This window comes from Nematostella vectensis, chromosome 4, assembly GCF_932526225.1.
Source record: "Nematostella vectensis chromosome 4, jaNemVect1.1, whole genome shotgun sequence".
Lineage (NCBI taxonomy): Eukaryota > Metazoa > Cnidaria > Anthozoa > Actiniaria > Edwardsiidae > Nematostella > Nematostella vectensis.
In genome coordinates, this window is record NC_064037.1 from 8320082 (window position 1) to 8335490 (window position 15409).

The following is a 15409-nucleotide window of genomic DNA, read 5'->3' on the forward strand; positions in this document are numbered from 1 at the left end:
GGTTTCATCTTCGACTCCGACAATTATTCGGTCTCTAATTAATTCTTCCCTTAGAGAACCATAACTACAATCGTCCGCTAGCCGGTAAAGGTCTTGTAAAAACTGGTCAAAGGACTCACCGGGCTTCTGCACGCGACGATTGAAGCGAGCTATATATATGAAGCGAGCTCTGTCAACGATGACGTTTTTTCGGGCACCAAAATAGGTATTCAGCGCTGTTGTCATCTCTTCGAAGGTTGCCTTCGCTCCGTCGATCTTTAGTGTTGCGAGAATGTCGTCAGCACACGATCCCATGGAGTAGAGCAGTATGCTCACTTGCTCGTTGTCGGGTTTTGATTTGAGGCCAGAGGCAATGCGGTACCTTTCGAAACGTCTCAGCCATTTTCGCCAGTTGTCAGCTTGCTGCAAGCCGTTCACTGCGGAGTTGAAACTTTCAGGGAGAGGAAAGTGTAGCTGAGCACGTTCGTCTTTATCTGTATCGCCCATAGTTCGGTTTAAGCCACTGCCACCATGTTATATTATGATCGATTGAGTTGAGAGAAGTACACTGATGAACAGTCAACAACAACGTTTTAATCCAAGATGGCGGACTCACCCCCAAGTCCCGGATGTACAAACATAACACAGGGTTCCCAAATATGCCTAAGCTATAGCATAATACTACAGTTCTCGCGCACCCTGGGCCCCCAAGGATGCTGGGGACGTGACGAGGATATGGAATCCTGTGCCTTATTTCTTGGAAGTGGCGTGGCTTGAGCATAGTCCATTTGAGCAGCTGAAGTCTGAGAGGTAAGTTGAGAGTTTGGTTATTCCCGTATTTTAGGGAAATTCTCTCTTTAAGAATTGCTAGAAAAGAATCGAAGCCTAATTCACTTACATATCAAATTGTATGCGTCCCTTACGGGCAAATTTCTGCTTAAATAAGGATCTCCATCGTGATGCACGCTTTTATTTCTTATTCATAGAGTGTTGTTGCGTGCGAAAACTCAAATTTTACTTTATGTCTGTTCTTTTGATGGCAGTTATATTGTGCATTTATAAGATAATCAGAGAGACAGTTTTGTTAATGGTTTGAATCATTTTATTTTAATTATGCTGGTATTTTACTTATATTTCTTTCTTACTTATCAATATGCACTAAGCTTTTTAATCGATGACCATAAGAAGAAAAAAAACATTATTTTTGCAGTGTTTGTGAAACATGAATTTCTAGAATCTCAAGACCACTGGAATGGACTAAACCTGGCTAAACAAACGTATTCGCGATGGGTGAGTTTGTAAATTGTATGCAAAGAATGCCGTCAGCAGTTTCTAAGAAATTTTTCAAGCGCGTCTAAACAGGTTTTTCCGGTTTTGAAAATGGCGATAGCGCACAAGTTCTTCATTTCATGGCGATATAAATAGAGTGCAAACAATATTACTGCGAAACATTAGCAAAAACTTGCACTGTGTTGATTTTAATAGTGTGATCGCTGCTGAACCGTAATTACGTGAATGCGTTTATTTGCGTATATTGTAGTTATCGTGCTTTGCGCCATGCACAGGTAGCCCCGGCTCACGGCGAGTGTAGGTTTATTATAGCCTGAGTATCAGGCGATTTTATTTTTCAAAAGTTGGAGAGGAAAAATAAAAGTACGCCTGGCACAAATACTTGACGCGACGCCTGCCGCCCCTTTTTAGGCCGCTGTCAAAATAGTCGGCTGTCCATTTTCCAATGACTCGCGTGGTGACACAATCAAATGCCCAAATCAATTTATAAACAGCATTTATGTAAAAATAAAACTACATTTGTTTTATATGCAAGGGTAATAATTTTAGTAACGACGAACCCCGGTGAAGGTAACTTTATGCTAAATGATTTGAAACGCAAGGATAATTCACGGCTCAGGAGACTTTACGATTTAAGTATATGACTGCAGATCCACACATTTCTACAGGATATTGACATCACCAATTTACTACAGGCTCTTTCTTCTAAATAGACAAACCTCTGCTTGAACACAAATGCCATTATTTGATAAGCTAACTCGGTCAATAACTCGCGGGAATTGTACCGCAAACAATCCCAAGCTTTTTTCGTGCTTTTTTTTATGCCTAGAATATTTGGCGCCTGGCCTGTCTAAAAATTTGATAGCTACTATGATGTCTGTAGTATCAAACAGCTTCTATGACATCAATATTTCCAGCGCCTTTGGTAAAACTAGTAGATCGATCTTCGCTTCGAAAAACGATACCAATGAGAAATAAACACACGCAATGACCTGCCTGGGCAAGACATTTGAACATCAGAGTATCAGGTGGAATTTTAATTTTTCCGAAGATAATGAGGGGAGTAGAATATATTTTTTAATGTTATAGAATACGATTATCTGATTCTGCTAACGCAAGGTCAAAAGCAGTTTTGGAGTCCGCCATTACTCAACGAGCAGTCGACGGGTTAGGGTACTATATAGCTGAACCAATCAGCGGGCCCCATTCAAGTGCCTTTGGTTTTTTTGACCAATCAGGAGCCATGCCGAAATTCGGCATAAGAACATACGATTTGAACAGTACTTGTATCAGGCCCTTGTCTTGTTTCTCGCCGGCGCGATAGAAACATAGGAGGGCCTGATACAAGTACTGTCGTGTTCAATAGGTTGTGGAGGATTTTCATAAAAATAAGGGCTGAAATACCCCCCCCCCCCCCTTCAGGAGGAACAATTTTCCGCTTCCCCCATATTTTCGGTACCACCAAAAAAAAAGAAAGAAGGGGGAAAGTATGAAGGCAACAACAAACATCAAAGAAACACAAGCAAAAAAAGTGGAAGGAAGGAATTGGTTGAAAACATTAATTCAGAAAAAGTGAAGTTATTCAATGTACATAATGTATGTATATATAGGGTACACCAAAAACTAGAAATTCGACTCTGCCAAATTTTCGAATTCCAGTTTTTGGTGTATTGTATTCATTCTTCTGGGATTTGAGTTTGGGAGTGGGATTTGACACTTGGTCATATTTTAAAGAAGAGAATTAACACTCAAAGAAATCAGTGCCCCCTCTTTCAAAATCAATAAAGTTCAAAATCAGGTTTGTGAAGCAACGAATCAACTAACAGTTTGGTAAAAGTCCATAAACACATTTTAAAAGCTGTCAACTCATCACTTGTATTATAAGTTTCAATGAAAGTGTGATGTTTCCTGCCACATAGGAGCTCCACTAATATTACTAGAATATGCAATTGTAATTAAAATACACAACTAAAGAGGACTATTGATAATTTCCTTATCAGATGAAGACTCAGATGAAGATTGTGATCTCATCCAGCCTAGCTTGATTCAACAGATCAAGAAAATTCTGGACCAGTACCCAGATGATGGGCAAATTCTCAAGGTGAGATGTTGGATACACCCTGTCCCCCCTTCTCTTCAAGAGATGCTGGATACACCCCTGTCCCCCCTTCCCTTTGTAGAGATGCTGGATACACCCTGTCCCCCCTTCTCTTCAAGAGATGCTGGATACACCCCTGTCCCCCTTCCCTTTCTAGAGATGCTGGATACACCCATGTCCCCCCTTCCCTTTGTAGAGATGCTAGATACACCCCTGCCCCCCTTTCCCTTTGTAGAGATGCTGGATACACCCATGTCCCCCCTTCCCTTTCTAGAGATGCTGGATACATCCCTGTCCCCCCTACCCTTTGTAGAGATGCTAGATACACCCCTGTCCCCCCCTTCCCTTTGTAGAGATGCTAGATACACCCCTTTTCCCCCTTCCCTTTGTAGAGATGCTGGATACACCCCTGTCCCCCCTTCCCTTTGTAGAGATGCTGGATACACCCCTGTCCCCCCCTTCCCTTTGTAGAGATGCTGGATACACCCCTGTCCCCCCCTTCCCTTTGTAGAGATGCTGGCTACACCCCTGTCCCCCCTTCCCTTTGTAGAGATGCTGGATACACCCCTGTCCCCCCCCTTCCCTTTGTAGAGATGCTGGATACACCCCTGTCCCCCCTTCCCTTTGTAGAGATGCTGGATACACCCATGTCCCCCCTTCCCTTTGTAGAGATGCTGGATACACCCATGTCTCCCCTTCCCTTTGTAGAGATGCTGGATACACCCCTGTCCCCCCTTCCCTTTGTAGAGATGCTGGATACACCCCTGTCCCCCCCCCTTCCCTTTGTAGAGATGCTAGATACACCCCTGCCCCCCTTTCCCTTTGTAGAGATGCTGGATACACCCATGTCCCCCCTTCCCTTTCTAGAGATGCTGGATACATCCCTGTCCCCCCTTCCCTTTGTAGAGATGCTGGCTACACCCCTGTCCCCCCCCTTCCCTTTGTAGAAATGCTAGATACACCCCTGTTCCCCCTTCCCTTTGTAGAGATGCTGGATACACCCCTGTCCCCCCTTCCCTTTGTAGAGATGCTGGATACACCCCTGTCCCCCCTTCCCTTTGTAGAGATGGTGGATACACCCCTGTCTCCCCTTCCCTTTGTAGAGATGCTGGATACACACCTGTCCCTCCTTCCCTTTGTAGAGATGCTGGATACACCCCTGTCCCCCCTTCCCTTTGTAGAGATGCTGGATACACCCCTGTCCCCCCTTCCCTTTGTAGAGATGCTGGATACACCCATGTCCCCCCTTCCCTTTGTAGAGATGCTGGATACACCCCTGTCCCCCCTTCCCTTCAAGAGATGTTGGATACACCCATGTCCCCCCTTCCCTTTGTAGAGATGCTGCATACACCCCTGTCCCCCCTTCCCTTTGTAGAGATGCTGGATACACCCCTGTCCCCCCTTCCCTTCAAGAGTTGCTGGATACACCCCTGTCCCACCTTCCCTTTGTAGAGATGCTGGATACACCCCTGTCCCCCCTTCCCTTTGTAGAGATGCTGGATACAACCCTGTCCCCCCTTCCCTTTGTAGAGATGCTGGATACACACCTGTCCCTCCTTCCCTTTGTAGAGATGCTAGATACACCCCTGTCCCTCCTTCCCTTTGTAGAGATGCTGGATACACCCCTGTCCCCCCTTCCCTTTGTAGAGATGCTGGATACACCCCTGTCCCCCCTTGCCTTTGTAGAGATGCTCGATACACCCCTGTCCCCCCTTCCCTTCAAGAGATGCTGGATCATCCCATGTGGAGGGGTTCTTCTCATGTCAACCTGATAGGGGTGCTCCTCATATTTTTAGGGGTCATATTCGGGCCTTATTTATTTTTTTAGGAGAATCTTAAGGAAAATTGGCTTTTCCTTTCATATTTTTAGGCGTTCTCAGAAAGAGCCACTACAACCTAACATTTTCTAGATGATTTGATACTTCGACTTCTTAACCAAGTGTGACAATTTGCATTCAAGACTGTTATAAAATGGGATACTATTTTCTAGGGTTAATTTTTATTTCTAGGATCTTTTTAAAATGCTGTGCAGGAGATTTTAAGGGGTATTTTTTCGAATTTTCAGATCCACTTCCCTATCATAAAATCACTTTTACCCTGAACAACCCCCCTGGGTAATTCACCCATGTGCCGCACCCCTTTCAAGAGTTGCTGGATACGCCCCTGTGCCCCCTCAAAGAAATGCTAAATACGCCCCTGTGCCCCCTCAAATAGATGCTGAATACGCCCCTGTGCCCCCTCAAAGAGATGCTAAATACGCCCCTGTGCCCCCTCAAAGAGATGCTAAATACGCCCCTGTGCCCCCTCAAAGAAATGCTAAATACGTCCCTGTGCCCCCTCAAAGAGATGTTGGATACGCCCCTCTGCCCCCTCAAAGAGGTGCTAAATACGCCCCTGTGACCCCTCAAAGATATGCTGAATACGCCCCTGTGCCCCCTCAAAGAGATGCTAAATATGCCCATGTGACCCATCAAAGAGATGTTAAATACGCCCCTGTGCCCCCTCAAAGAGATGCTAAATACGCCCCTGTGCCCCCTCAAAGAGATGCTGGATACGCCACTGTGCCCCCTCAAAGAGATGCTGGATACGTCCTTGTGCCCCCTCAAAGAGATGCTAAATACGCCCCTGTGCTCCCTCAAAGAGATGCTAAATATTCCCCTGTGCCCCCTCAAAGAGATGCTTAATACACCCCTGTGCCCCCTCAAAGAGATGCTAAATACGCCCCTGTGCCCCCTCAAAGAGATGCTAAATACGTCCCTGTGCCCCCTCAAAGAGATGCTAAATACTCCCCTGTGCCCCCCCAAAGAGATGCTAAATATGCCCCTGTGCCCCCTCAAAGAGATGCTAAATACGCCCCTGTGCCCCCTCAAAGAGATACTGGATACGCCCCTGTGCCCCCTCAAAGAGATGCTAGATACGCCCCTTTGTCCCTTTAAAGAGATGCTAAATACGCCCCTGTGCCCCCTCAAAGAGATGCTGGATACGCCCCTGTGCCCCCTAAAAAAGATGCTAAATACGCCCCTGTGCCCCCTCAAAGAGATGCTAAATACACCCCTGTGCCCCCTCAAGGAGATGCTAAATACGCCCCTGTGCCCCCTCAAAGAGATGCTAAATACGCCCCTGTGCCCCTCAAAGAAATGCTGGATACGCCCCTGTGCCCCCTCAAAGAGATGCTGGATACGTCCTTGTGCCCCCTCAAAGAGATGCTGAATACGCCCCTGTGCCTCCTCAAAGAGATGCTGGATACGCCCCTGTGCCCCCTCAAAGAGATTCTTAATACGCCCCTGTGCCCCCTCAAAGAGATGCTTGATACGCCCCTGTGCCCCCTCAAAGAGATGCTAAATACGCCCCTGTGCCCCCTCAAAGAAATGCTAAATGCACCCCTGTGCCTTCTCAAAGAGATGCTAAATACGCCCCTGTGCCCCTTCAAAGAAAAGCTTGATACGCCCGTGTGCCCCCTCAAAGAGATGCTAAATACGCCCCTGTGCCCCCTCAAAGAGATGCTGGATACGCCCCTGTGCCTCCTCAAAGAGATGCTGGATACGCCCCTGTGCCCCCTCAAAGAGATGCTAAATACGCCCCTGTGCCCCCTCAAAGAGATGCTAAATACGCCCTTGTCCCCCCTCAAAGAGATGTTGGATACGCCCCTGTGCCCCCTCAAAGAGATGCTAAATACACCCCTGTGCCCCCTCAAAGAGATTCTTAATACGCCCATGTGCCCCCTTAAAGAGATGCTGGATACGCCCCTGTGCCTCCTCAAAGAGATGCTGGATACGCCCCTGTGCCCCCTCAAAGAGATGCTAAATTCGCCCCTGTGCCCCCTCAAAGAGATGCTAAATGCACCCCTGTGCCCCCTCAAAGAGATGTTGGATACGCCCCTGTGCCCCCGCAAAGAGATGCTAAATACGGCGGTGCCCCCTCAAAGAGATGTTGGATACGCCCCTGTGCCCCCTCAAAGAGATGCTAAATATGCCCCTGTGCCCCATCAAAGAGATGTTAAATACGCCCCTGTGCCCCCTCAAAGAGATGATAAATACGTCACTGTGCCCCCTCAAAGAGATGCTAAATACGCCCCTGTGCCCCCTAAAAGAGATGCTAAATACTTCCCTGTGCCCCCTCAAAGAGATGCTAAATACACGCCTGTGCCCCCTCAAAGAGATGCCAAATACGCCCGTGTGCCCCCTCAAAGAGATTCTAAATATGCCCCTGTGCCCCCTCAAAGAGATGCTAAATACGCCCCTTTGCCCCCTCAAAGGGATGCTAAATACGTCCCTGTGCCCCCTTAAAGAGATGCTAAATACGCCCCTGTGCCCCCTCAAAGAGATGCTAAATACGCCCCTATGCCCCCTCAAAGAGATGCTAAATACGCCCCTGTGCCCCCTCAAAAAGATGCTGGATACGCCCCTGTGCCCCCTCAAAGAGATGCTAAATACGCCCCTGTGCCCCTTCAAAGAGAAGCTGGATACGCCCGTGTGCCCCCTCAAAGAGATGCTAAATACGCCCCTGTGCCCCCTCAAAGTGATGCTGGATACGCCCCTGTGCCTCCTCAAAGAGATGCTGGATACGCCCCTGTGCCCCCTCAAAGAGATGCTAAATACGCCCCTGTGCCCCTCAAAGAGATGCTAAATACGCCCCTGTCCCCCCTCAAAGAGATGTTGGATACGCCCCTGTGCCCCCTCAAAGAGATGCTGGATACGTCCCTGTGCCCCCTCAAAGAGATGCTAAATACGCCCCTGTGCCCCCTCAAAGAGATGCTAAATACGCCCCTGTGCCCCCTCAAAGAGATGCTGGATACGCCCCTGTGCCCCCTCAAAGTGATGCTAAATACGCCCCTGTGCCCCCTCAAAGTGATGCTGGATACGCCCCTGTGCCTCCTCAAAGAGATGCTGGATACGCCCCTGTGCCCCCTCAAAGAGATGCTAAATACGCCCCTCTGCCCCTTCAAAAAGATGCTAAATACGCCCCTGTGCCCCCTCAAAGAGATGCTGGATAAGCCCCTGTGCCCCCTCAAAGAGATGCTAAATACGCCCCTGTGTCCCCTAAAAGAGATGCTAAATACGCCCCTGTGCCCCCTCAAAGAGATGCTAAATACGCCCCTGTGCCCCCTCAAAGAGATGCTAAATACGCCCCTGTGCCCCCTCAAAGAGATGCTGGATACGCCCCTGTGATCCCTCAAAGAGATGCTGGATACGCCCCTGTGCCCCCTCAAAGAGATGCTAAATACGCCCCTGTGCCCCCTCAAAGAGATGCTAAATACACCCCTGTGCCCCTTCAAGGAGATGCTAAATACGCCCCTGTGCCCCCTCAAAGAGATGCTGGATACGCCCCTGTGCCCCTCAAAGAAATGCTGGATAAGCCCCTGTGCTTCCTCAAAGAGATGCTAAATACGCCCCTGTGCCCCCTCAAAGAGATGCTAAATACTTCCCTGTGCCCCCTCAAAGAGATGCTAAATACGCCCCTGTGCCCCCTCAAAGAGATGCTAAATACGCCCCTGTGCCTTCTCAAAGAGATGCTGAATACGCCCCTGTGCCCCCTCAAAGAGATGCTAAATACGCCCCTGTGCCCCCTCAAAGAGATGCTAGATACGCCCCTTTGTCCCTTTAAAGAGATGCTAAATACGCCCCTGTGCCCCCTCAAAGAGATGCTAAATACGCCCCTGTGTCTCCTCAAAGAGATGCTAAATACGCTCCTGTGCCCCCTCAAAGAGATGCTAAATACGCCCCTGTGCCTTCTCAAAGAGATGCTGAATACGCCCCTGTGCCCCCTCAAAGAGATGCTAAATACGCCCCTGTGCCCCCTCAAAGAGATGCTAGATACGGCCCTTTGTCCCTTTAAAGAGATGCTAAATACGCCCCTGTGCCCCCTCAAAGAGATGCTAAATACGCCTCTGTTCCGCCATCAAAGAGATGCTGAATACGCTCCTGTGCCCCCTCAAAGAGATGCTGGATACTCCCCTGTGCCCCCTCAAAGAGATGCTAAATACGCCACTGTGCCCCCTCAAAGAGATGCTGCATACGCCCCTGTGCCCCCTCAAAGAGATGCTGGATACTCCCCTGTGCCCCCTCAAAGAGATGCTAAATACGCCCCTGTGCCCCTCAAAGAGATGCTAAATACGACCCTGTGCCCCCTCAAAGAGATGCTGGATACGCCCCTGTGCCCCCTCGAAGAGATGCTGGATATGCCCCTTTGCCCCCTCAAAGAGATCCTGGATACGCCTCTGTGCCTCTTCTAAGAGATGCTAAATACGCCCCTGTGCACCTTCTATGAGATACATCCTTTGTCCCTCTCCTTCAAGAGATAATGAATGCACCATCGTGCCCCTGTGTCACACCCTGTCCCCCATCCCCAGTGTCTAAATGAGTAGACATGGTGTAAATACACAATGTCATTGTGTTCAGGAACTTATTCAGAATGCAGAAGATGCTGAAGCAAGAGAAGTGAAGGTCTTGTATGATGAACACTCCTATGGGACTCACAGTCTCTTTAAACCAGAGCTGGCAAAATTTCAGGTGAGGAATTAATCTTGATTCTAATCTCATCTCATCTCTACGCGCATGAGGGTACAAGGCTATCCAAGATTTTTTTCTTATTACGCAAATCTCCAAATATTAGACATATTTTACACCGTGTATCCCCTTTAGCGGGTCAGTACACAGCTTTTACAAGCTGCAATTTGATTTGGCAAATGAACAATATACGCACCTCGACACAAAGAACAAGAAGAATAGAGACAAAAGAACTCCTTTGTAGAACAAAGATAATAGGAGACAAAGCAGCTGCGTACTTACTCCCTTCAGCACATCTTTGCATGTATGCATGTCAAGTGCTATAGCCGGACCAAGCAGTTACATTGGTCCCGATTAAGCAACTTGCCTAAACTTGTTTCACTTAATAGACTTCAGAGACAAAAATGACAGTACTACCGACAAAAAAAAATTTAATTGAAAGCTTTTTTTAAATTATGGTTTATTATGGTAGGATTTTTACCCCCTGTACATTAAAATGTATTTCTTGTGATGTTAAATGCCTATGTAAATGCCATTCATGCCATTGTCTTTCAGGGCCCTGCCTTGTATGCATACAATAACGCCAGGTTTAAACGAGATGACTGGAATGGCCTCCGTATGCTATGCGATAGCATCAAAGTCAAGGACCCCATGAAAGTCGGCCGCTTTGGGTTGGGCTTTAAGTCCGTCTTTCACATAACAGGTAATACTTATGTCTATATGTATCATACGAGACACCAAAAACTGGAAATCGACTCTGCCAAATTTTCGTCTTTAATAAGACTTCTTCAGGGCAGACGAGGGTGGTTCAAATAAAAAAAAACTGAACCAGAGTTCTCCAAGCCCTCAGTTTTCTGCCTCGAGGGGCAGGCGTTGTTTTCTTTAAAAGGTTAAAAGGGTAATTGAACCCAAAGGACCTCATTCCTTGATCCGCCATTGGAATAAACTTATATGCAACACCCTTCATCAGAGTTTGGTGTCATTCCTAACGTAATGAAGTGCATTGCTTGTGACGTAGATCTGCCAAGTGTGATAAGCAACGATCGCCTTCGTATGATTGATCCACAAGAGACGTTCGTCAGCACCCCAGAGAGAAGGCGAACTGGAAGAGGGTGGCACCTGAAGAAGGACGCTGCGTCAATACGCAGAACTCCTGACCAGTTTGCTCCTTACAAGGGAATTTTCAACTGTTCCCAGGAAGCTTTCGCTAATGGAGAATACGACGGAACACTGTTTCGCTTCCCTTTAAGGCAAGAAGCATCAAGAGTGTCGGAGAACGTTTATTCTTGCAAGAAGATCCATGGTCTGTACGAGTGTTTCAAGGCCGAGGCGCACCTGACACTCCTGTTCATGAAGAGCCTGGAGAGCATCGAGCTGTATGAGCGAGGAGTTGACGACAAGGAGCCCAAGAAGTGTTTCCAGGTGAAGATATCAGACTCATGCCTCGAGCATGTGAGAGAAGGGAGGCTCAACTTCGCCGATCGTGTGCGCCAGATTAGGGCCTTAGGTGGAAACGAAAGCGCAGTGTCAGAAACCTATGTCATGACGGTAGAAGCAACTTCTTATCCCTTATCCGGCATACCTTCAACACAACAACACACTTTTGTTGTGACGCAATACTACAGCGGTAATGAGGCATCATCTGAGCTGAGGGAACTTATTAATGAAGAGTCCCTTAGTTACATGCCGTGGGTAGGGGTGGCTGCCCCCCTTGATCTAGCAAGCAGCAGTTCATGGCTGGCTGCCGTAGACGCCCAGCAGCCGAAAGGGCATATCTTCTGCTTCCTGCCGCTGCCTCTAGAGCAGAAGAGTCTGACAGGTCTACCAGTCCATGTGAACGGATTCTTCGCCCTGAGCCAGAACCGCCGCCACCTAAAGTGGCCAAGTGCCGACCAGCAACAGACGGACCAGCGCATCACAGACAAGAGCCTTCTGTGGAATCGTTGTCTGCTTAAAGAAGTACTTCCTGCAGCCTATGCCACGTTACTGCTAAAAATGCCACGGAAGAATGATGCCAGGCTACTTACCGCTGCTTACTGCGCATGGCCAGATGAACAGAAAGTAGATGTTAAGTGGAAGGTTATACTAGAGCCATTGTTTGAAAGGTTTCTTATCCATAAAGTCGCCTTCAGCGAAGTTAACGGTGGTAAGTGGTTGGGATTCGATAGCGTTATATTGGACAAGTTGGATGCCACTTACGCTCCCGTTATCACTGCCTTGCTGGATGCTGGACAGAACATCGCAAGACTTCCCCGTCGCGTTCACCAAGCACTAGACAGGTACTATACCTATTATACCTATTGCAAGGTCAAGGTGATCACGCCCAAATTCGTGCGGGACACTCTGCGCAGTTACCCCCAGTGCTACAAGGGATTGAAACGCAAGGACAGCATTGTACTACTACGTTACATACTTCAAGACTCCAACTTTGAAGATCTAGCAGGTCTGGCCTTGCTTCCCCTTGCTAACAACACGTTTGAAGTGTTCCAAAGAAATGGTTTTGGGTTTCAGAAGAAGGTTTACATGCCGTCCGATCAACATCCTGGTTCTCTGCTGCGAGGATTGAAGAGTATACTCCTAGACACGTCGATAGAAGTGTCTGTTGTTGCGAGGTTACATGAGGTCACACGGTCAGGTGAGTCACGGGGCTGCTCATTGACCTTCATCATTTAGTTCTGAGGTTATATAGAGCCCTGTGCAAACAGCGCCATTGCTATTTTAGTAAACCTAAGCTCTTCATAAACGGGAAAGGGACACTCATTACGCCAGAAGTTGTATCGATAACATGTATTATACGTTCATTGACATCACACGAAACATTATTAGCGCGAATCGTCTTTCCATAACAAATGAATTTGCGTGAACATTCATTAGCATCAACGAAATTGGGCATTCATTCGAATGGAATGAACATTCTTTGTACGCTTTTGGAATCCATTTACACGTTTTGACAATCAGTAGCGCCTATTGACAATCCGTTATCCAAAAGATAAAAATCATTATTGCTATTAATTAAACAACGACAATCAATGAACCTTTTAGACGTGAATAGTAAAACGTTGCTATACTGGTTTTCAATGTTTTTGTTTCAGGCAAAACTCAGCTGCGATCTTTGGACGCTGAGGCTGTCGCCACACACCTTAAGGATGCGCTGCCTTCTGATTGGTTCAACAACACTTCCGTGCTGTGGTATCCTGAACGCTTTGACCACCCTTCTGTTGAATGGTTCAAACAGCTTTGGCGATATTTTGTGGATCACTTCCCATTTCATCTTAATCGTTTCGGTGGTCTCCCCCTCATCCCTGTCACCCCTCTGACATCATCTCCAGTTAAGATGGCTCCCATGAACACAACGCCTGTAACGCTTGCCCTATCCTACAAGGGTGATTCATTGCCTACAAAAGTCAAAGAAGTTTTGACTGAGTGTGGAATAACAGTGGTTGAGGAACTTCCACAATGCATCGAAAGTCACCCGGGCGTCGTCCCTCAGTTTGTGAGACGCCCAGACTCCCAAGGTGTAGTAGAAGCACTAGTCCAGGTGTTGCGAAGCTTTCCGCAAGCATTCCCCCGCAATCTCAGTCTTGAGCATGTAAGACACTTAAAGGCTTTTCTTTCCGGCGCTAAACTTTCAGAGCCTCAAAAACAGGTGCTAAGAAAACTCCCTGTTTTCGAAACTGTTGGAGGTGTAAAAGGAATGGCGAAGCATGTATCAATAGAAAATGTTCCAGTAGGCTTGGAATCGAGTGATTTGCCCCCTGTACCCCTGGATAGGGAAGTCATCAACCTCCAAGACCTAATTAGCCGTAACCTAGGTCAGTTGCTTGGAGTCGTGGTACTTCAACCCATGGACCTCGTCCATGACCTGCTTTACAAGATCTCAAGAAGCGAGATGGAGGAGTCTCAAGTCGATGCCCTCATGGACTATGTCCTCAGCCGTCTGCAACAATACAACAAGAAGAATAATCTGAAAACCGTCCTGATGAACATAACATTCGTGCCTGTCAAAGGCTGTCGACGTGCCATGCCGAAAGACCTGTTTGACCCGAGCAAGCAGTCTCTCAAGCACATTTTTTACGGTGAAAAGGGCAGGTTTCCTCTCGAGGGGACTTACACTGAACGTTACCTTTATGAAATGCGGGAGCTTGGTCTGAAGGGAGAGGAGCAAATCACAGCCGACGATATCCTGCAGAGCGTCAAAGTGGTCTCCAGTATCAGCGAGGCACCGCAAGCCAATAAGAAAGCAAGTACTATCCTCGAATTCCTTTCCACTCGTGAGAACCTCCTGTGGCATCTTTGCTCGCCGGGTGGCACTCTGATGCAGCTCTTGATGAACATTTCCTGGGTACCTGTACTTAAGGACAAACCAGAAGCTTATCCAAGCTGTCTCCCGCTAAAGGCTTCGGGTCTCCTTGAAAAGCCCATGAATGTAAAGACACAGAAGTTTGCCTTCCTTATTGGATCGACTAAACCACTCATTGCATTTTCGAGATTAGATGCAAAATTGACAGATGCATTTGGCTGGAATACAAATCCCAAAGTTCAAGAAGTTCTGGAGCACTTGAAGAACGTCGTCGCATGCTACGACGTCGGGGAGAAGGCAGCAATTATTTCTGTTGTGAAGAAAATCTACGATTTTCTTTCAGGAACCAGTAATGTTGAGGTTGTTAATGGGTTGAAGCTGCTTGGGATGTCCAGCTGGGTGTGGAATGGAGAAGGATTCTGCGCACCTGAAGATATCGTGGCCGAGAAGCCATCACTTGACTTGTCACCTTATTTATGCACCTTACCCTCAGAGACACAAGGGCACAGGCAGCTGTTCCTTGGCCATGGAATGATAGTAAAATGTGGCGACGAAGTTCTTCTGAAGGTGCTTGCCAAGATCAGAGATAAGCACGAGGCACAGACGCACCCCCATGCCAACGACACAAGACGAGACCTGCAAATGTCCATTGACATTTTGAATGAGCTCAAGCCCAACGCAGGCTCACATCTGAGTGAAGAGTTCCGGCAACAGCTACTAATCCCATTAGATAACGATGATAGTAATGAGTTGCAGTTTGCGCCTGTGGATGACTGTACCTACTGTGACGTGGAGTGGCTGAAGCATGGCAACGAGGCATCCGATGTCGATGACGAGTTAAACATCAAGTTCATTCATCGAAATATCTCCCCTCAAACCGCGGAGGATCTGCAAGTGCCAACCCTGATGAGTCGAATGCTGGATGCGGAGGAGCTTGAATTTGGGGAGAGCTTTGGCCAGTACGAGCCTCTCACTCGCCGGCTGCAGAGACTGCTTGAGGAGTACACCGACGGCTTCTCCGTCCCAAAGGAACTTATTCAGAACGCCGATGACGCAGGTTTGTTCTTGTTTCATTTAGTCCCTTAGATTTATAAGATATATCTGATTTTTATAACAATGTTAGTGCATTATTGACACGCCTATTTGACAAGTACAGATGTACGTATTTTCTTCTAATCTGTATTATATTTTATACGCTAAGGAATGGACTGTTGACCAAAACTCCGAAACCACGCC

At 47.5% G+C, this 15409-nt stretch overlaps 1 protein-coding gene across 1 annotated transcript in view; it reads left to right on the top strand.

Moving 5' to 3' along the window:
* Window positions 1-666: 666 nt before the first annotated feature.
* The window catches only part of LOC116611301 (sacsin-like), a 36003-nt gene continuing 21260 nt past the window's right edge, over window positions 667-15409 (top strand). Inside the window, exons 1-7 of the mRNA XM_048726173.1 lie at window positions 667-789; window positions 1190-1269; window positions 3270-3370; window positions 9766-9876; window positions 10429-10576; window positions 10892-12508; window positions 12966-15230. Coding sequence (XP_048582130.1) covers window positions 1266-1269; window positions 3270-3370; window positions 9766-9876; window positions 10429-10576; window positions 10892-12508; window positions 12966-15230 — 4246 coding nt within the window. The 5' untranslated portion in view covers window positions 667-789; window positions 1190-1265. The remainder of the gene's footprint in view (window positions 790-1189; window positions 1270-3269; window positions 3371-9765; window positions 9877-10428; window positions 10577-10891; window positions 12509-12965; window positions 15231-15409) is intronic.